Source organism: Rhinichthys klamathensis, unplaced genomic scaffold (assembly GCF_029890125.1).
Source record: "Rhinichthys klamathensis goyatoka isolate OS25496 unplaced genomic scaffold, OSU_Roscu_1.1 h1tg000557l_1, whole genome shotgun sequence".
Classification (NCBI taxonomy): Eukaryota; Metazoa; Chordata; class Actinopteri; order Cypriniformes; family Leuciscidae; genus Rhinichthys; species Rhinichthys klamathensis.
In genome coordinates, this window is record NW_026607025.1 from 2,090,457 (window position 1) to 2,111,666 (window position 21,210).

Here is a 21,210-nt window from a genome sequence, read left to right on the forward strand (position 1 = left end):
AAATCTTTTCGAATGTCCAAAAGTTTCAAGTCTTGTTTCTACTTTGAGTCAGTAAGTTTTTTTGTTTGTTTTTTATTCAGCAAGGATGCATTAAATTGATCAAAAGTTACACTAAAGACCAAGATTTCTAAATTAAATGCTACAAAGAATCCTAAAATAATTTTTACACAAAAAATATGAAATAGCACATCTGTTTTCAACATTGATAAATAAGAGCAGCAAATCAGCATATTAGAGTGATTTCTGAAGGATCATGTGACACTGAAGACTGGAGTAATGATGCTGAAAATTCAGCTTTGATCACAGAAATAAATTACATCTTAAAATATATTCAGATAGAAAACGTTTTAAATTGTAATAATATTTCACAATATTACAGCTTTATTTATTTTGATTTTAAAAATGCAGCTTGGAGAGCCTTTCAAAAACAATTGTATTTTACTGACCCCACACTTTGGAAAGGTAGTGTATGTTATATATTAAGGTCATTATGAAATCAAAACGGACCATTCTTAATTCAAGGAATATTGCCTTAATTATTTTAAAGTATGTATCCATATACATCATTCTTTTTTTATTATTCATGTGCCCTCCTAATCTTTATTTAAAATAACTTCCCCTCCGTCTTGCTGCGGCATCTCTTCTCTGATGACGTGTTTACTGGTGCAAGGGCGGGGCAACCTGTCACTCACATGAGATCAACCAATAGCAAACCACAACCATCCAATCAATTCCAAACGGACAAAATAAAGCCCCGCCCTACATTTTTTCTTGCTTGAGAAGCCGTTTCAGTCGAACATATCATTGTAGTAGAGATGAAACACGATCACAACTTCTGTTTCATGACACCTTTAAATATGGTTTTATGTATAAAAAGGGTTTTTAACTACCCAATAATGTCTTGTTTCTGTTGCCATCACTGTAAGTTAGTTTAACACTTGCAATAAAATGCTGGCTTCATCAAAATAACCTGAGGATGTATGTCAAGCGCCTCATACAAAAAAATCTGCCGGCGGTTATAGTGAAGGTAAGTTCGTCGAGTTGAAACCACTAGCTCACTTCCCACAGAACAACCAAAGCGTAATCGGAGAGTTTGGTTATTAGTCAGTACCTGCTTTCCAGGAACTCACAGCACCTGTCAGCCTAGATCAGACTTCCTGAATCAGTCATGACCAATAAAATACATCTGCAGTTTAGGTCTTCTCAGAACATGGACTTAACCCCCATGATGTGTGCCAAAATGCGGTTTAGTTTTTGAGATGTAGTTTCTAATTGAAGCTTCTCACATCCTATTTTGCCTTATTGTGCACATTTTTCCAGCACGATGTCATCATGCTGTCCTGTCAGTCATTCTAGCCAATGGAAACCCGCCCACAGGAAGCTCTTTGTTGTTTTATCGGCTCAGTGTCTTGCGTCAGGTTTAAACAGTGAGATCTTCATGCCCTTGTGCATTTTAGTAACCCACAATGACATCTGTAACAGAATGGAAACATACTGACATCAAACACTGCTCTGATCTTTATTTAGCTGTACTTTTGGTAAGTTAGTTAGTTAGTTATGGAAACATTAGAAGCATAGGCACTCATTTACATAACTAAGTAAATGCGTGTTTCTGTGAATGAATCCGATTCCCGAACATTTACCAATGGTTCACAAATCACTCGGTACACTTTGAATCATAAAAACGCAATTGATTCGACACATTTAATACAGCTAAAAACTACACCATACTGATAATTGTATTAATTATTTCACTACAAAAAATAACACGTAATATGCCGCACACAGGAACCCCTGGGAATACCCTATGTATGAGGAATGCATAAGAATGAATCCATTTTTGAAGGAGCCGGTCAAACGAACCGATTCGCTACAATGAATCGGACATTCCAAGATTTTTATGAATGGAGAGGAGGAGCGTCGTCCAGCTTGCAGTTCTTCATTGTGGCCAGCAGGGGGAGTGTCATCTTTCATCTTTCACTGCTGCTGCTTTTCAGGAGCGTCTGATCTTCATTCGCCTCCTAGCATTTTTGCGTCTTAAAGTGTCCGGATGCAGCGGAGCTCATCGATTTATATAAATTCGTTTCTCCAAACAAACTAACCGGCCTTCGACGAGTTTCGACGGAGTACCGTGATGAATTTCTCCCTTCGTCACACAGGCGGGCGGACCGAAGCTCCGCTGCAACACCTTTAGTGTATGTGTGTAAATATATATAGCCTATATATGTGGATCCAGCCGAACACGGACCGGATCATGAATTGGTTGTGTCGCGTGCCGTGCTGAAGTGGTGGGCCGCGCGCGCTGTCTCTCGAGCTGTAAACGGCGCGAGTCTCGCGCTGCTGCGGTTGTTAGCTTGAGCAGTGCTAACGGGCCTAAAAAAGCCCAGTCTGATCTCCACTGTCCGAACTAAACAGCTGTCCGAGCTTTAATAAGAACCTCCAGCGGGGTAAAGAGGAGAGGGGAGGATGGCCAGCCGTCTGAGCGCCGAGGAGGAGCAGGTATGATGAAATCCCATCACGATCCAGTTAACGCTGATTCTCTGTTCCAGCGGTTCTGTTGCTAAGCAACCCGGAGACACTGTCCAGGGGGGGTTTCAAACTGGGGTCCGGGGACCCTCGGGGGCCGCAGGGGAGTGTTAGGGGGTCCGTGAAAAAAAATGAAAACATATTAAATACATAAAAACGTCATGATACAACATACAAGAAACAAAATATTTTCAAAAAACGAATTTACTATCACAGTATAATGGTGTCTTTATGCATGAAAATATAGCGACCTTAAATTTTATGAGGGGTGTCCACGCACCAGTATGGTCATATTTGGGGTGCATGGCGTTTAAATTACCCTCGACTAAAACACCCTTAATGGTTTACCATGGTAATCATAATTCAGACCAAAGTACCATAGAGTTACCAGAGTTGTGTTAGTTACTGTAAAGTCAAATGGGATTCAATTCTGGGTACAAATTTAATGATGCAGGTCAAATTTACCCTAATTGGATTCACTACAGTTCCCCAAAAATCACACACACAAAAAACAACCTTTAACATTAATTCTTTGGGTCTATGCAGCTTCCTTCAACCATTAAATTGTTATATTAATTTTCATACGCACATTCCACGACACATTAGTGTCATCACTTTGCAGGCATTTTCATCCTAATGAAAAGAAGTCTCAAAACTTCAAGAAAAACATTTTAGGTTACCCAGATTTACAACTCAAAAATCGATCGCCGGTCAAAAAGAAGCTTTCAGAATCGTTGTTGTTTTGTTTCATCTACCTTCCACGAATGCACAATTTCTTAATTTACCCACACCCATGTCATTCCAATAATAATTTTATTTAAAGGTACACTATGTGACTACATGCATTTTGCGGAAGAACAATGTTTTGGTTGTGCTTCGGCTCAGCGTGACTACGGACACTCGTATTTATCCTACTGATTCACTACTAACCTTATAGATATAGGCCCTAAAGTTTAGATGGAAAGGATCTCAATCTGTCTAGCTGAAGACGTTACTGTAGCTTTACCCATTAATAGACACGGTACTTCCTTAAAAATAAATTCCAGTACAGCCAGCGCTACAACTATAATGAAATGCCCCTTTACAATCGATAATGCTTTACAGTGAACTCTGATAGAGAGCTACATATTTATCTGTTCAATAACATACCTTACTCACCTGTTGAGTAATAAAAACCCCATCACGACATCTCCGAAAAGCCAAGGCAATGTTGATTCTTGTTTTATTACGAGCTCTGTCCTGTTCTCTTTTAGCCAGCAGACTCTCCACCGTTCGGTGTTTGGTCTAAATTAAAAACACTTATGTATTAAAGGCTTACCATAGTGAATCAGGGTAAGACAAAAACATGTTTTGGAGGAAAGATTGATAATGTATTTACTCATTATTTAAATGCTGTTAATTTTGAACAAAAAAAAAATACCTTTAATGTTTTGAATAATGTACTGGTCACTTATTTTCATTGTTGCATTATATGGGGGCCGGAGCTTTCAAGCTTCAAAAAGGATGCAACATGAAAATATCATAAAAGCAGGGTTTTTTATGACTATCTACAGACTATTTGGAAATAAAGCACACATCTTATTTAGGGGGCGAACAGACTTAACCCTCTGATGGTCTTCGGGGTCTATTGGACCCCAAATGACTTTTGCTCAAATTAAAAAAAATGTTCTCTTTGTCCAAATGGTTTGAAACTTTCTACGGCTCTCAACACTTTCTAGATCTACAAAAAAAAAAAAAAAAATTTATGATATCTGTTTTTATGTTGGCGTGACAAAAATAGTCACACTCGTGGTCTTCGGGGTCTATTGGACCCCGCAATCAAAATAGACAAAATAACATCATCAAAATCAGAAACAACGTAGAACACATAGACAGAAATGACAGAAATAAAGTGGCACACTTCCAACAATGCAAAAAACATCCACAATCCAAAATTATCATGCTCACCACAGGCGCACACACACACACAAACACACACATAAAGAGGAATACATTTATACAGGAATACATACAGACTATAAAAACTGTTCTCTTATCATTTGTAAAATAAAATAATCTAAAATGCAGAACCACCAGAAAAATAAATTGGTAACACTTAGACGCATTGAAAATGTGCGCACACACACATACACACACACACACACACGCACACAGACACACAAACACACACACACAGGAATACATTTGTAAGGCTATAAAAAGTCTTATAATTTGTCAAATAAAATCATACAAAATGAAGAACCACCACAAAAATAAATTGGTGACACTGTACACATAAAAATAAAAATAAAATGTACACACACACACACAACAACAACAACAACAGTGAAGTGCCAAACCTGCTCCAACCCTGTCTGCAGAAGTCATGCGGTTTACCATGCATAGTGTTTTTTCAGAACAAAAAATGCTAAATTTTGACCAAAAATATATTATTTTTGTTATAATTGTGATTTTATAATATTTAGATATGAATCCAACTGAATCCAACTTTAGAAACTATATCTTTCAGTAATTCAAATAGCAAATAGCATATAATGGAGCTCTATAGCCATCTAGTGGTTAAAGTGATTTATTACAAATTTTAACCTGTATTTTCCAAAAAATGGGCAAAAATCTTACATTAAACCTTGTAAAATTATCCATGGTATCCCCAGGAATGAAAGTTAGAAATCTGGGTCTTTTGTAAAGTTTATTTAACATAAAATGCTGTTTTTTTGTAAAAATCCTATTTAATTAAATATTTATTTATTTATTTATAGAAATTAAAAAAAAATCACAAATTCTCCAAAAACTGCAAAAATGTTGAGTAAAAACATTAATAAACAGAGTAAAATTATATTTGTTAAAAAAAAAATATATTGTTCGGTTACAAAATTAAATGTTGTTGTCTGGGGTCCAATAGACCCCGAAGACCACGAGTGTGACTTTTTTTTGAAGACCATCAGAGGGTTAAGTAAAGTTGTAATTCTAGTTCATCAGTGTGTGCCAAACTGACTTCTAACATATAAAAACAGGCCGTTTTTCCCAATTTTTTGGGAACTAAACAAGTTTTCTTAGGAATATTATTTAAATTCGTAATCATTTTATAGGTCTTTACTGTGTCCTCGATAACACTTATAATATCCCTTTCACTAACAAAAGCCAGTTCCTTAATGATGTCATCCTTCCAGGAAGTGAGACAATTTGAATGAGAAAATGGCCACAAAAACTTACTAAGTATTATTAGCAAGGAATTTGATGAATCCTGTGATGCCTTAGGAGCATTAGATGATTTTTCTCACTTTAAAAATATGTTACTGTTTAATAACATAACAGAAATTGATTAACGTCAGATTTTTAAAAGATAAAACCTGTAAGCTAATGCTCAATTCCTCACTGAAAATTGCTAACTTTAGCTCTTTAAAAGCTAGAATTTTTATTTATTTACTTTTTATTTTATTTTATTAGTCTTTATTTGCAGTTTTCATGTATTTACTTTTTTATTTAGCTCTTTCTTTTTTTAGCATTCAAGTGTTGGTGTCGTTGCTTTTTTTTTGCTAAAATATATTTAAAAAAAATACTTGAATCGAAATAGTGTGTGTGTGTGTGTGTGTGTGTGAAGCAGTTTGGTGGGAGAGCAGTTTTGTACTATACACAGACTAAAACAGGAAATTATCCTTATATAAGTCTGCTTGTTATTTATAGGTCACTTTCAGCAGCAATGTGTGTTGTTTTAAGTCGTGAAATGAGCACAAATGTTTTGCAAACCTTTGCATAGTTTTGTTTGCACTAAAATGTCTTGTCTAAAGCCTCAGTAACCTGTTTTAATAAATGGGGAAAGTGTGTGTGGGTTGATTTCTTTAACAAGGCCCCTCTGTCTCCTCCGTCCTGCTGGGGAATCTCATTTAAATAAGCCCCCAGTCGTCCGTTCATCCGTCCATTCATTCATCCGTCCGTCCGGCGGTCAGCAGTCAGTGTCTTATCGCCCGTCTCTGCCTGTGCAAATGCTAAGGAATCACGGCTGAGTGAGTGAATGACACTCTGGGGTCTCGTCTCGGGCCCCTCTCGGAGACAGCGCAGGGGCTTATCGGGGCTGCTGGACGAATGTGAGAGAGTAATTAGATGTCGGACTGGCTGCGGGGCCCCTGGGGGACATGAGCTGCTAAAAGCATTTCCACGGGAGAAACTCTGGGAGAAGCAGAGAGAAAGACCTGGGTTCAGTTCATGACGTGTTTGTCTTCCTGCTCAGAGCTCTTTAATGCCAAAATAGAGAGGAGTGATGATGCTGACATGTGTTAGGCCTGAAACTAACACTTACAGAATCTGTAAAAAGTTTCACTTGAGAAAAATCTTAAACGTATATTAAAAACATTCTAATACTGCCTTTAAAAAGTATAAAATACGTAATAATAATAATAGTAATGATGATAATTATCATAGTATAAAACATATTTTATAGTATTTATGGGATGTATTAGAATTTTTTTGTTTTTTAACATCCTTTTGTAAGATTATTTTAAATTAAAACTTTTTTATACCTTGTACCCTGAGAAGACGAATACAAAGCATTTGATTTTTAAAATGTTTAAAAATAAATACAATAACATTAAAATTATTCATAATATATATGTGTACTACAGGGCAATACTAGATAACAAAATATTTGTATTTTATTTTTATATTATTATATTATATTATATATAATTATATATATATATATATATATATATATATATATATATATATATAATTATATAAAACATACACAATATGTTTACAAAATGTTTTATATATATATACAATGCATTATATTAGTTTAGTTTGTTAGATTTGTTGTAGTAGTATTGCTGTTTTTTCAGGGATGTACTATATATAATATATATATATATATATATATGTAATATTTGTTTTATGTTTTATATTTATATTCACATATATTCCACACGCCAAAATAACGTATGCCAAAAATATACACCAATTATCCTGTTCAAAATTTACACACCCCTATCAAGCATCAGTGACTTTTTGCAGCCATTTGTGATGCTTGGCTGAGTCCCCAGTCCCCTTTAATATGTGTGATGTTCAGAGTTCATTTATGGAGCATGAGCTAAAACTTTCTGGATTGAACTGCGGCCTGTGAAAATGCACAGTTTGTCTCCGGGTGAATTCTGCTAGATTCAGGGCTGTCTGCTTATCTGTCCTTTTAAGGATACAGTGTTGTGCAAGTGGGTGGACTGGATCCTCTGGAGAGACACAGAGCTTATTTTCTTGTATTATATGTGGCTTTCAGGTCAAATGAACAGTATTTGCACAGATTTCTCTGAATGATAGTTTCAGACATCTGTATAGGTGAAGGCACTCCAGTCAGTCCAGTATGTTGGGAAAATATCCTGTTAATTTGAGCCTAAAGTTTAATTATTCACCCGATTGGATTGTTCAGTTATGCAAAAAAAAAAAAAAAAACTTAACCAATTGGAGTGAAGACACTAGAGCCCATGTGATGTATCTCCTGTGAGATACAGTGGTCAAGTGTAGATCTAATCTCCCACAATGCATTGAGAATCTGAAGTTGCTGTAAGGTAATTTTCTTCTGCAGAGGAGTCTTGATGCAGTGTTTGATATCAGATGATGCCTGATGCAAAGCCTTTTGGTCCTCCCATCTGGATCATCTGTGCTTTCCACTTCCAAACATCCTTCTGTTTTTTTCCACGTCTCCTGCCTCACTCTCTGCTTATGGTCTTGTTTGTATGTGAGTGTTTATAGTTGTCAGGAACTGACTGAGAACATAGTGTTTTGTCTGTAAATCTCAGACGTAATCCAACTCAAAAGGTCCCTGACGTGCACATGTGGGGCATTGTGGGAAATAACAACTGACCAACTGTACCATAGTAGATTTAAATTTGATAAGGTCTAAAATGAGACGTTCTCTTTCTTTCTCAGGCCACTAAGCAGTTTTTGGAAGAGATCAACAAATGGACATCCCAACATGGTGTCTCACCATTGTCCTGGGACGTAGCTGTGAAGTTTCTAATGGCCCGCAAGTTTGATGTCCTCCGAGCGATCGAGCTTTTCCACAGCTACAGGGTGAGTGAATGTTAATATGATCACGATAATATATTTTCAAATTATGCCAACTCTCGGAATAGTTTTAGCATTTTACTGAAGATGGCAATGTTATGTATTTGGTCTTGGTGGACTCGATCTGCTACGCTCCTGCTGCAGATACTGTTATTAAATACACAGACTCGCTGCTGTGGGCATGTAAGATATGTCGCTGCTGCATAAATAGACATACATAAATCCTATAGCTGGTGGAGAGGATTTCATAGGAACTGACTAGCTTACAGCAAACACTAAAACAGATTATTTAAATGTTGAGCAGCAATCTCATTGGCTTATTGGCAGGATCAGCAGAGGCCAATCAGCTTGCGCCATGCGGTAATGATGTGATTGCTTGCAGATTGCATGTAAAGGACCATCAGCCTGCGCCATCTAGACTATAGTTTTATGACTGAACTATATACACACTATAAAATTAAACTATTTATTAATAAGCAAATTTATTTCAAATGACTGTAAAATTTATGGAAATTCATTAGTCAATTGTGGGAACCCAAAAATAAAAATTAAATAAATTTAAATAAAAGAATCATAGTGCAGATCAATATAAATGTAAAGTAATATTAAGTAGACAAGTAATTAATAAAGGGTAATGTATATTGAGTTGGTCATGATCACAAAATAAACGTGTAGGTTAAATATCTCTCTGTGTTTCTCTGACAGGAGACACGGCTGAGGGAGGGTATCGTCAAACTGCAGCCGCACGAGGAGCCGCTGCGCTCTGAGCTGTTGAGCGGGAAGTTCACCGTGCTGGTAAGATCACATCAGGGCCGTTTCCTCAAAAGGGCTGTTTATGCTCTTTTCAATCTCGGAAATGAGGTTACTGGTTCACAAATGAAAAAATACTGTGCCAAGTTTCATTTCCACTCCAATGATTACAGCTGACAAGTCACTGATGCGATGCGGTTTCACTTCAGCTTTAAGCCCGGTTATTATAACCAGGTCAGCATGGAATCACTGGAAATTTGTTCATTAACTATTTTTGCTGCTTTGCTATTGGTCAGATGAGTCCCGACACCTGATTGGACGCTGCGATCCTTTGGTTCATCCGATACCTTAATTGATCCTCCTCATTCTCATGTCTCATCTCCTCACATCCCGACATTTGTATTTATAACCCAGAGAGACGCACACAAGTACCGGATTTCTCATGAGTCATCGGATCATTGAAAATATGTTATTGACATAAATATTTAATAAATGGTAAAGCTGTGTGCTGGCACATTCGGAAATGGGTTGGCTGAAAGCGAATAAACCAGATTTAGTGTCTTATTGAATGGAAGAGATGAATATAATGATCAGAAAGGTCGGAGTGAGTCATTGTTCACAGCTCAGGGAGACGCACGCTATTCTGCCCCCATGTGTACACATTTAAAACTACTCCTCCGTTAAACTAAAGTATGTTTGGAAAAGGAAACTGGCAGGACTGCGTTTCTCGGCCCTGCGGTCCCATGCACTTATTTTGTTCAGTGGGACAATACTGGACAATGTCTTGACCCCATTTTATTTAATTATTTAATTTTTCGCATTTAAGTATCATTTATTTTATAGTTATTATATTTTTGAATTCAGAATTTGCACAAAGTTGATTTTATTTGAAAGAGCACACTACCATATGTTTGCTTGTTTGATTTATTTTGTATTTTATTTTACATTTTTTATATATTTTACATTTTTACATATTATTTTATCTTCTTTTTTTATTCGGAATTTGCACAGTTAAATAAAACATTTAAAACTACCATATTTATTTGACAGAGCAGCATACTACTTTGTTTGTATTTATTTATATATTTATTTGTTTTAATTTATATATTTAGTATTATTTTATCATTATTATATATTTTATTTTAATTCAAGTTCGACTAAACATTTAAAACCACAATATTTATTTGAAAGAGCATACAGCTATTTGTTTATTTATTCTTTCATTATATTATTTATATTATTCATATATATATTTTTTTATTATATATAAAAAAATATATATATATTTTACCAATATAATTTTTTTTATTCAGAATTTGCACTTTTAATCTATAGTATTTATTTCTGAATTCTAAATTAATATATAAAACATGCAATGAAGTGAGGTTGTGTGACAACAATTTTGTTACAGAGTAAATTGTATGTTCAAGATGAGTTGACTCTGAACATATAAACAGGAAAACATGATGAAATTTTAAGATGTTTTTTTATTGTATTCTGGTATCAGGGTGTCCGGGACCCAACTGGGGCATCCATCGCCCTCTACACGGCTAAACTGCACCATCCCAGTAAAACAGGAAACCATGTGGTTCTTCAGGCGCTGTTCTACCTACTGGACCGAGCTGTGGAGAGGTAGAGAGTGTGAAAGACTACCGTATTAGACAACTGAAGGATGTTCAGTTGACCCAAAATGTTCACGGTTTCCACAAAAATATGAAGCAGCACAACTGTTTTCAACACTGATAATAATAATAAATGTTTCTTGAGCTGTAAATCAGCATATTAAATGATTTCTAAAATGATTTCTTAAGTATCATATTCAGCTTTGCATCACAGAAATAAATTACATTTTAAATATATATTAAAATAGAAAACGGTTATTTTAAATTGTAATAATATTTCACAATTTTACTGTTTCTGTTCAAATAAAATCATCCTTGTTGAACACAAGAGTTTCCTTATTTAAAAACATTTAAAAAAATCTTACCGATCACAAACTTTTGAATGCTAGTGTAGGTAGTTGGATATACACTTTATTAATTTTTGAGATGACATTTAATGAAACCGCATATTTTAAGTTATAATTCTCTCTTTCTTTCCTGTAGTTTTGAGACTCAGAGAAATGGACTGGTTTTCATTTATGACATGGCTGGATCAAACTACACTAACTTTGAACTGGACCTGAGCAAAAAGATCCTCAATTTGCTTAAGGTGAGTTTCTGTGTTGTGTCTATCTGTGGATTTCCTGTTTCTGATGCCTTTTGATTCATGTTCAAAACTATGAGTACAGTCATTGGAGTGTGTGGGTTTTTGGGGGGTTTAGATGTCAGAATAAATCAGAAAAGAATTGTTATTCCGCTATTGTTTTCAGGGTGCGTTCCCAGCACGGCTGAAGAAAGTGCTCATCGTCGGCGCTCCTGTGTGGTTCAGGGTCCCGTATAATTTACTGAGTCTCTTACTGAAGGAGAAGCTCAGAGAACGGGTTAGTACACACACACACACACACACATATTTACTAACAGTTTATCTTGCTGTGCTTTATATCTCTGTGACCCCTATGGAAGCTTGTTTCCACCAAGGAATAAAAACATAAAGGTAATCGACTTTTTATGTCACAATTCTGACTTTTTTCTCAGAATTGCAAGTTTATATCAAACAATTCTGAGAAAATAGGTCAGATATGCAGAATATAAAGTCAGGACTTTATAACTCGCAATTCTGAATTTATTTCTCACAATTCTGAGGGAAAAAAATCTGAATGTCGATTTTGAGAAGTAAACTCACAATTCTGAAATTTTTTCTTGCATTTGCGAGTTTAAAACTTGCAATTCAGACTTTTTCCCTCAGAATTGTGATATCCACCTCGCAATTGCGAGTTATAAAGTCAGAGTTGCGCAATTCTGAGGAAAAAAAAGTCAGCTCACAATTCTGACTTTTTTCTCACGTTTGCAAGTTTATATCCTGCAAATCTGACATTTTTCTCAGAATTGTGAGATGTAAACTCGCAATTGCGAGAGAAAAAGTCCACAATTACCTTTATTTTTTATTCCCTGCAGAAACAAGCTTCTATAGACCCCAAATGGAAAGTAAATATAATATTAAATGATAAATATTACATATAATTTTAAATAATATTAAGGATTGCAATATAATGTGTTAAGTTTTACATGGCAATAGCTGGTTTAAATCAAAACCAGCGGAGGTTGGCCTGTCGGATACTGGTTAGACCTGGTTAGACTGATTAACCAACTTAATGAGTTTGCCCCACTTTTCTCGCAGTAGTGCCACTCTGTGGGCTCCTTGAGCAATTATTTGTATGTTTCAGTTTTTCTAAACGTGAAGCAATCTTCACCTGTTCTCAGGTTCAGATGGTGAAGATGGCCGACCTGCGACAGCATCTGCCCAGAGACTGTTTGCCTGAGCACCTGGGCGGCTGTCTGCCACTGGACGTGCACAGCTGGAACATGCAGCTGCTGTCCGAGCAGAACGGACGTGTGGATCCTGTTGATGAGCTGGTGGGGATCCCGCTGGAGAACGCGTCCATACACACGCCTGGAGCTGAGGCCATGAGTCTGGCTGAGCTCATGGCGAACCTGAACCGGGCCCAGCGCAGCGGGATCTACCTGGAGTATGAGGAGCTTCGCCGAGAGCAGCCGTCTGGAACATTCACCTGTGCGCTGTGAGTGTGGATGGTGAACGTGTGAGAATCTGATTTGAGGGATTGGTTTTTAGAGTTAATGTCAAGTTTAAGCTTACAGCAAGGGTTATGTGCTTCTACATCAGTGTTATTCACCTATCATTTCCCTCTGATTTTAGGGATAAGTTATGGGTAGGGGCAGGTTAGGACTATAGCTGCATCCGAAATCACATAGTCTCTCGAGTAGGTACTTATTTTGAATAATTAATTACTTCATTACTGCTAAAAAAAGAACGTTCTATATAGTATGAATGTAATCTGGACGAACTACATTCGCCATGTTGTCACAGCGTCAGTTGCGTCGCTTCACTGTCATTCACAAATCCTCTACCGTGGCCTCATGGGATAGTAAAGTGTTCATCACCCGGGTACTTTTTGGCGTCTCTTTGGAAACTGTGAATTGCCTACTGAAAGGCCTGCTGTTTTTCACCTATTATATAGTAGGGAAGTATGTGATTTCAGATGCGGCCAACGTTTTTGGACAGGAATGTTCAGGAAACATATTTTTACATCTTACTTGGCAAAATAAGACTTTAACTTTCTTATTAACTTTCTTAGTTTCTGTTCTTTTTGTTCTTCTTATTTCAGCTATTTGCCAAGGCAACATTTCTAATCTTTCAATTTTTCATCTAACGTTTATATTTTATTTTGTTTCTGCTTTATTTCAATTAACCAAAATGTTTTTAATACTTTTAGTGAACGATACTAACCCTGGGCGGGACTTGATTTTATTCACTGGGATTGTGCAGTCGAGGCCAAAATCAAGACTATATAATTATATCAGCAGAAAAGAAAGCTTGAAAACTTTCTCAGAATAACATGCACTAATAATTTGATTTCACATTGTCGTTGGTCTTTTGCAGGGCTCCTCACAACCAGGAGCGGAACCGCTATGGCGACGTGCTGTGTCTCGATCAGACTCGTGTGCGACTCAAAGCGAGGAGAAACGAGGTTTGTGCTGTCTGATGTCATTCAGTTTAGACCCTCCTAAAACTGATCTGCACTAACGTTCAAACGTTTTTTTTTTAGGTTTTAGAGAAATTCTCTTCTGCTCATCAAGGCTGCATTTATTTGATCAACAATACAGTAAAAACAGTTGTGAAATATTATTACAATTTAAAATATTTTCTATTTGAATATATTGTTAAAACGTAATTTATTCCTGTGGTCAAAGCTAAATTTTCAGCATCATTACTCCAGTCTTCAGTGTCACGTGATCCTTCTGAAATCATTATAATATGATGATTTGATGCTCAAGAAACATTTCTGATTATTATCATCAATGTTGAACACAGCTGTGTTGCTTAATATTTTTTTTTCAATATTCTTTGATGAATAGAAACTTAAACATTTATTTGAAATACATATCTTTTGTAACACCATAAATGTCTTTGATCAATTTAATGTCTCTTTGCTGAATAAAAGTATTAATTTCTTTTTTTTTTTAAACACTTACTGACCCCATTTTGAATGGTGGTGCTGCATATTCTGATTGGAAATTGATCTTTTATTTTATTTCCACAGAGATCAGACTACATAAATGCCAGCTTCATGGATGGATACAAACAGAAAAATGCATATATTGGGACTCAGGGTAAAAACAATCACACAATTTATAAATTAGATTTAGTGTAACAATTTTTAGCCTACACTGGAACCAATGCATCTGTTGTTTCTTAACAGGCCCACTGGAGAAAACCTATGGAGATTTCTGGAGAATGGTTTGGGAGCAAAGTGTGCTTGTCATTGTCATGACAACAAGGTAATACGCCACTGAGGCTGTGTCCCGAATCATGTACTCTCTTGATTAGTTACTTATTTTCAATAAGTACTTACTATACAGAAAGTTATTTTTTAGTGGTTGAAAAGTATGAACTCATGGGATGGTAAAGTGTCCATCATATCATCTGAGGACTTTTTGCCTACTGTTTTTTTAGTACAATGAATTTGGACACACTTCTTTTGTCACAGACTGTCTTTTAGGGATGCATCGATATGAACATTTTGGCCGATACCAATAACTGATAATTCTTTAGATTTGAAAAGCCGATAACCAATATATTGGCCGGTAAATCTAAATACAACTTTTTATATAATTTTTGAGAGCCTTATTACAAAAACAATAGTCTCACCATGTCCCAAGCATACAAATTATAATTTTATTAAGCCTATATGAAAGACTTGCATGTTGCACTTAAATGTATTTTCCTTTTCAAAGTGATTCCAATTATATTTCAAGCAATTCAAAACCGCATTTAAAGTGTCTCAGTTAAAGGAAAAAAGCCATTATTTATCAGCTTTAATATACTGGCCAATTTTTCTTATCAGGCCGATAAGGATAACATTAAAAATGAATATTGTGGCTGATATATTGTGCATCCCTGCTGTTTTTTGCCTACTATGTAGTAAGAAAGTATGCGTTTTCAGATGCAGCCAGAGAGTCTAGTTTACCAATATGCAGGAAATGATGTGTATTCTGGTTTATTATCACCAGAAAGTCTAGGCCAAAAGCACCCACTCAGACAGGAAGAGGTTTTCTGACCAACATATATAAAGTGTCCAATGTCTTATGCGATGTTATCACATAAATCAGATTTAACTGTAGAGCAAAATGTAAAGTACAATTGATCGCACAACTTCTTGCTACTAAAATATCTTCAGAGATTCAGTGCCACAAACGTTGGAAAATCCAATGACTAATTTGTCCTCCATTGTAGCAGTCTGGGAACATAAATACAACTTTGTTGCCTGGTGGGCTGATAAAATGAACCCTGACTTCTAGAAATATGTAGAAGTCAGCCAATCAGATTTCAGACGACTCTTGTAACTTTTGTTTTTTGATGCTTTCAAAAGTGATTCTGTAGAACTGATCTGTCCTGAGATCAGATTAGACCTGTGCCATATGGACTTTGTCACAGCGGATTAAAAATAAATGCTGCTTAGAGATGTGTGTGTGAATGTGTGTTTGCAGGACGGATGAGGGCGGCCGGAGGAAGTGTGGACAGTACTGGCCCCAGGAGGAGGGCGGTCAGGAGGTGTACGGGCACATCGCTGTGGTCAATCACAGAGTGGACAACCATGCGCATTACAACCAAACCACACTTGAGCTGCACAACACAGAGGTAACACACATACACCATCAAATTTTAATGTTTGCTTGTTCATTGTTATTTGACCAATGAACATCCAGTCAGTAACCAGTCAGCCAGTTTCACAAACCACCTTTCATAATGTAGTCTATAGTAGGGCTGGGCAATACTACCAAAAAATGATATTTTGAAATTTGTCGGCATTTTGTTGGTATTTTACCTATGTCTTTATGTATTTGCTCTGAAATGGTGCAAAATAACTTTTAAGCATCATTTCGGACAAATACCTATTGTTGCAAATTAGATTAAATTAAAATTAAGAATTAAAACATGGTAAAAATCTAGTTATATAATTTCAAGTCATGTTTTCCACACTGTTTTTCATTAAATGAAAACAAGAAAAACATATTTAAATATTTATATGCACCATTATAGCAATGCATAATAACAAATTGCAATATACTCATTAAAATAAATTAAAATAATTAAGAATGTAAAATAAAAATAATACAGATAAATTAAATTATAATGTATTATATACAAAGTTTATATATTCTTTAAATACTTTTAAAATGTGAAATATTATAATTCAAAATAACTGGTTTATATTTTAATTTATTTTATTTCTCTGATCAAAGCTGAATTTTCAGGATCATTAATCATTCTAATATGATGATTTGCTGCTCAAGAAACATTTCTGATTATTATCAATGTTGGAAACAGTCGTGCTGCTTCATATTTTTGTGGAATCTAATAAAAAGAAATTCAGGATTATTTGATGAATAGAAAGTTCAAAAGAACAGCATTTAACTGAAATAGAAAGCTTTTGTAACATTATAAATGTCTTTACTGCCACTTTTGATCAATTTAATCCATTTTTTGCTAAGTAAAAGTATTGATTCCTTTAAAAAAAAAGAAAACTCTTACTGACCCTAAACTTTTGAACGGTAGTCTGAATATATACTAATAAATAAATAGTCTTTAAGAATCTTAATGACCAAAACAATTGTGTTAAAAGGCAATATTCACAATGCTCCGCTGTACTGTTGATCGCCAGCAAAATCATATAATAAATGTTCAATTTATCTGACTTTGAAGAAAAGTAAAGTGGAACAGTTTCTAAACGTATTTTATTGTTGTTTTTCCCAGACGTTTGAACAGAGACAGGTGACTCATTTTCAGTTCCTCAGCTGGCCTGATTACGGGGTCCCGTCCTCCGCACTGTCTCTGATTGGTTTCCTGGGTGCCGTGAAGTACCAGCAGCAGTGGGCGGTCCAGGCTTTCGGCTCACAGTGGAGAGGTCATCCGCTCGGCCCGCCGATGGTGGTCCACTGCAGCGCTGGCATCGGCAGGACCGGTCAGTAATTAAACGCATTACAAAAACATATCTACAAATTAATGCGGCACTGAAAGGGATGGGCGGCATCTCAAATCGCATACTTCCCTACTGTATAGCAGGCAATAGAAGTATGTAGGATGTAAAAATAAATAAATAAATGAACCAAAAAAAGTACCCGGATGATTCTGAAGTGCGCATATGATGAACACTTTACTATCCCATGAGGCCATGGGAGAGGATTTTGTTATTGGCAGTGAAGTGAATCAACTGGCGCTGGTAGATCACATGATAATGACAGCATGGCAAATGTAGTACGTCCAGATTACATTCATACTATATAGAACATAATTTTTTTTAGTGGTCGTGAAGTAATTATTCAAAATAAGTACCTACTCAAGAAAGTATGCGATTTAATTGGGACGCAACCACAGTCCACCTAAAAATGAAAATTCTGCCATTTACTAATAAACCTGTATGACTGACTTTCTTCTGTGGAACATAAAATAAGATATTTTGAAGAATGTTTGAAACCAAACAATTTTGTTTTCCATTTCCCAAAAGAAGTCAATGAGAATCTGTTTGGTATGTTCCATGTTCCACAGAAGAAAGTCAGTCATCCCGGTTTAGTAAATAATGACAGAATTAAAGTTTTTGAGTGAACTATCTTCTTTAATGGATTTTCAGACTGACCTCTTCTCCCCACAGGTACATTTTGTGCGCTGGATATCTGTCTGTCCCAGCTGCAGGATGTCGGGACCCTTAACATTTGCCAGACGGTCCGACGAATGAGATCTCAGCGTGCCTTCAGCATCCAAACACCCGAGCAGTACTATTTCTGCCACACCGCGATCCTAGAGAATGCCCAGAGACAGGGCCTGCTTTCAGCCAATCAGTGAGCAGCAGGGCCCACTCGTAGCCAATCAGAGACCGAAAAGGCCTAATCTTAGCCAATCAGTAAGAGGCAAGGCCTGCTCTCATCCAATCATAAGACAGGGCTCGTTTTTGGTTGATCAGCGACTCAGACAGAATAATTCCCAATCAAAATCACTGGGTTTTTGATTAATCTGTCACTATTCAAAAAATGGCAGCATAAATTGTAACCATAAATGACTGTTTGAAGGGGGCGTCTAAATGTTCAGCTGTAGTGTAGTCTTATATAATGATGTGCTGCATTTTGTGCAGTTTACTCTGTGAATTTCACATGAAGCTTCAAATCGACCGTGCTCAAATATGGAAACAAACATTGGAGTGTACAATTTCTGGTATTTGGTGTCGTTTTGTCACACTGTAAGTGTCATATGCCCTTCTTTCTCAGACCAACAGACTGTCTTGAAGGGATATTTCACCCACAAATTTAAATTATGTCTTTATTTACTCTCCCTCATGTTGTTTCAAATCCATTTTACATGCTTTTTTCATGGAACACAAAAGTACAACTTCAGCAGAATGTGCCAGGTGCTCTTCAAGAGATGGTTCTCCCTAAAATGAAAATTAAGGCATCATTTACTCACCTTGGTGTTATTCTAATGTCATATGCCCTTTTTTCTTTTTTGGACCACAAAAGGAGAATTTTCTCATTCATATAATGGCAATTCTCCTTTTGTGGTCCAAAAAAGAATGAAAAGCATACGGCATTACAACAACACCAGGGTGAGTAAATTATGCCTTAATTTTCATTTTAGGGTGAACTATCTCTTTAATGAAAGTGAATGATGGTGGATACAATGAAAGTAGTCATATGGACTAAATTGTTGGCTCTTTTATTGCTATTTTCACAGCTTGACAACGTCCGTCTCCATTAATTGAGTCGTTATATGGAAAAGAACAGTGTAAATATGCTCCTGCTTTTGTGTACCATGATGGTTGAAGAAAGTAAGTCATACCGGTTTGAAATGACATGACAGTGAATAAATACTGTAATAACAGAATTCGGTTTTTTTAATAAACTAATCATTGAATTATTCAACTATTCATTTAGTTCTACTCAAATTTTTGCGTTTTATACTCCTGTTCGACCTATGAGATACAGTCATTGCACACTGTGTAATTTTTATGTATTCGCTGGATTTGAATGCAGATTTATTGTCTAAATGTATAGACAATATTTTGCCTGTCTGTATTTTGTGCGTCAAGTTTCGAAAATGTCTCTGTAGTTTGTAGGACATTTTTTTGCAGTAGCATCTGAAGAGCGGGAAACTATAGATGATGGTTTAGAGGGCCAGGATGAGGAAAGTCTTCTCACATCAACTGGGTGGATCGGTAAACCTCTATAATGCAACAATTACTCAATTGATATAGTCTTTAATTAGTGTGGTGTAAATGTGAGATGGCTACATCGAGTCATTTACTCTTTGTAATAATTCTGTCTGTTAATATTGTACTAATAACCTGTTTAAAATATCTAAAAGCTCCTGTAAAGTGCATTTAGAATCGCTTTTTATTTTGTTGTGGGTTAAAGGTGCCTTTGCTACTGAATTCATATTGAATTTTCTTGTAGTGAAGCATCTCTACACACCCCAATGATTCCAGGATCTGCAGTCCTGCCTCTGGGCACAAAATGTGACCATTTGTATTTTTCTATTATACCCACGCTTTGTGTCCTTACTTATTACTCCCAAATATATATGTAAATTATATTTTCTTTTATATCCAATTTTATCTTTGATTTTTTTCTTGTTTCATATGTCAATGGGAAAACTAACCTGTAATGTCAAGCTTATGATTATCAATAAGTTTGCAGCGGTTCTGTTAGTTATGAAGTGCTTTGATATGCAATTTAAGAGCCTTATTCCACATGTGCGTTTGGATTGAGTGAAACGTTTATGTGAAAAGCCTGTACAGGTATCAACTGTCTCTCATTCTCAAAATAGAGCTGTCCAAACTGCAATGTCATTTAAGCAAAACCAAATCAAAACCATGTGTTTAAAGTTTATTAAATGGAAGGAGAAAAACTCTATACTGACTGAGTGTTTTAATTGAACCTTTCACTACTAGATTAAAGGTCCTGTAGTAATTCTTAACCAGGTGTATGTTCACCCAAAAAGGAAAATTATGTCAACATTTACTCATCCTTGTGTTGTTCCAATCCTGTATGAGTTTCTTTCGTCTGCTGAACACAAAAGAAGATATTTTGAAGAATGTCGGTAACCAAACAGTTGATGGACCCCATTGACTTCCATAGTATTTTTCTTTTCTAGTGAGTAAATTAGAGAATTTAATTTTTTGGGTGAGCTATCCCTTTAATCAAATGTGTTATTCTTTGTGAAAATAACACACGCAAATTTATGTGCATAAATCTTAGAAGAATGTATGTGCTACCTGTTGTTTTTCACCCACAGTATCCGTTTTATTAATAAATTCCTTGATATAATTTTACATTATCATGAATTTTAATAAAGTATAATATAATTTTGGTGTTGATGAAGAAGTAGATACAAAAAAAAAAAGAGAAACACCACTGAGATATTTTTTTTTTTAAAAGCACACATTAAATGTCCCTACAAACGTTGAGGGGGGAAACAAACAACCGTGTTCTCTTTAAACTAGGGGAGCGGCCCGCGCTTATTTAGCCAATCAGAAACGCTCTCTATCTGTCAATCATTTTCCGCGTTCTTTGGAAAACTGCCTTTCGAAGGCGGGGTTTTGACGAGGGGCGTGCACGGTGACGGCATGTTAATGAACCCCCCTCTGTTTTAGCCTGGTCGTTCACACCTCAGAGTTGAAAAAGTCTGAAGAAATGAGATTTTGAATCT

The 21,210-nt window shown here is 36.0% G+C and overlaps 1 protein-coding gene across 1 annotated transcript; it reads left to right on the forward strand.

Moving 5' to 3' along the window:
- Window positions 1–1,954: 1,954 nt before the first annotated feature.
- Window positions 1,955–18,591, forward strand: ptpn9a (protein tyrosine phosphatase non-receptor type 9a). Its single transcript, XM_056239276.1, has 13 exons — window positions 1,955–2,499; window positions 8,446–8,589; window positions 9,289–9,378; window positions 10,841–10,965; window positions 11,439–11,544; window positions 11,705–11,815; window positions 12,696–13,012; window positions 13,894–13,981; window positions 14,555–14,624; window positions 14,714–14,792; window positions 16,002–16,152; window positions 17,269–17,476; window positions 18,164–18,591. Exons 1-13 carry the CDS (start codon window positions 2,467–2,469, stop codon window positions 18,352–18,354), a joined length of 1,713 nt encoding a protein of 570 aa, XP_056095251.1. The 5' UTR covers window positions 1,955–2,466; the 3' UTR covers window positions 18,355–18,591.
- The last annotated feature ends 2,619 nt before the right edge of the window (window positions 18,592–21,210 follow it).

Bases quoted from the DNA above. Each gene is read 5' to 3' on its own strand.
- ptpn9a (XM_056239276.1), top strand. From the start codon at position 2,467: ATGGCCAGCCGTCTGAGCGCCGAGGAGGAGCAG. The intron at 8,590-9,288 runs GTGAGTGAATGT...TTTCTCTGACAG, and splicing joins AGCTTTTCCACAGCTACAGG to GAGACACGGCTGAGGGAGGG. The intron at 13,013-13,893 runs GTGAGTGTGGAT...GGTCTTTTGCAG, and splicing joins GGAACATTCACCTGTGCGCT to GGCTCCTCACAACCAGGAGC.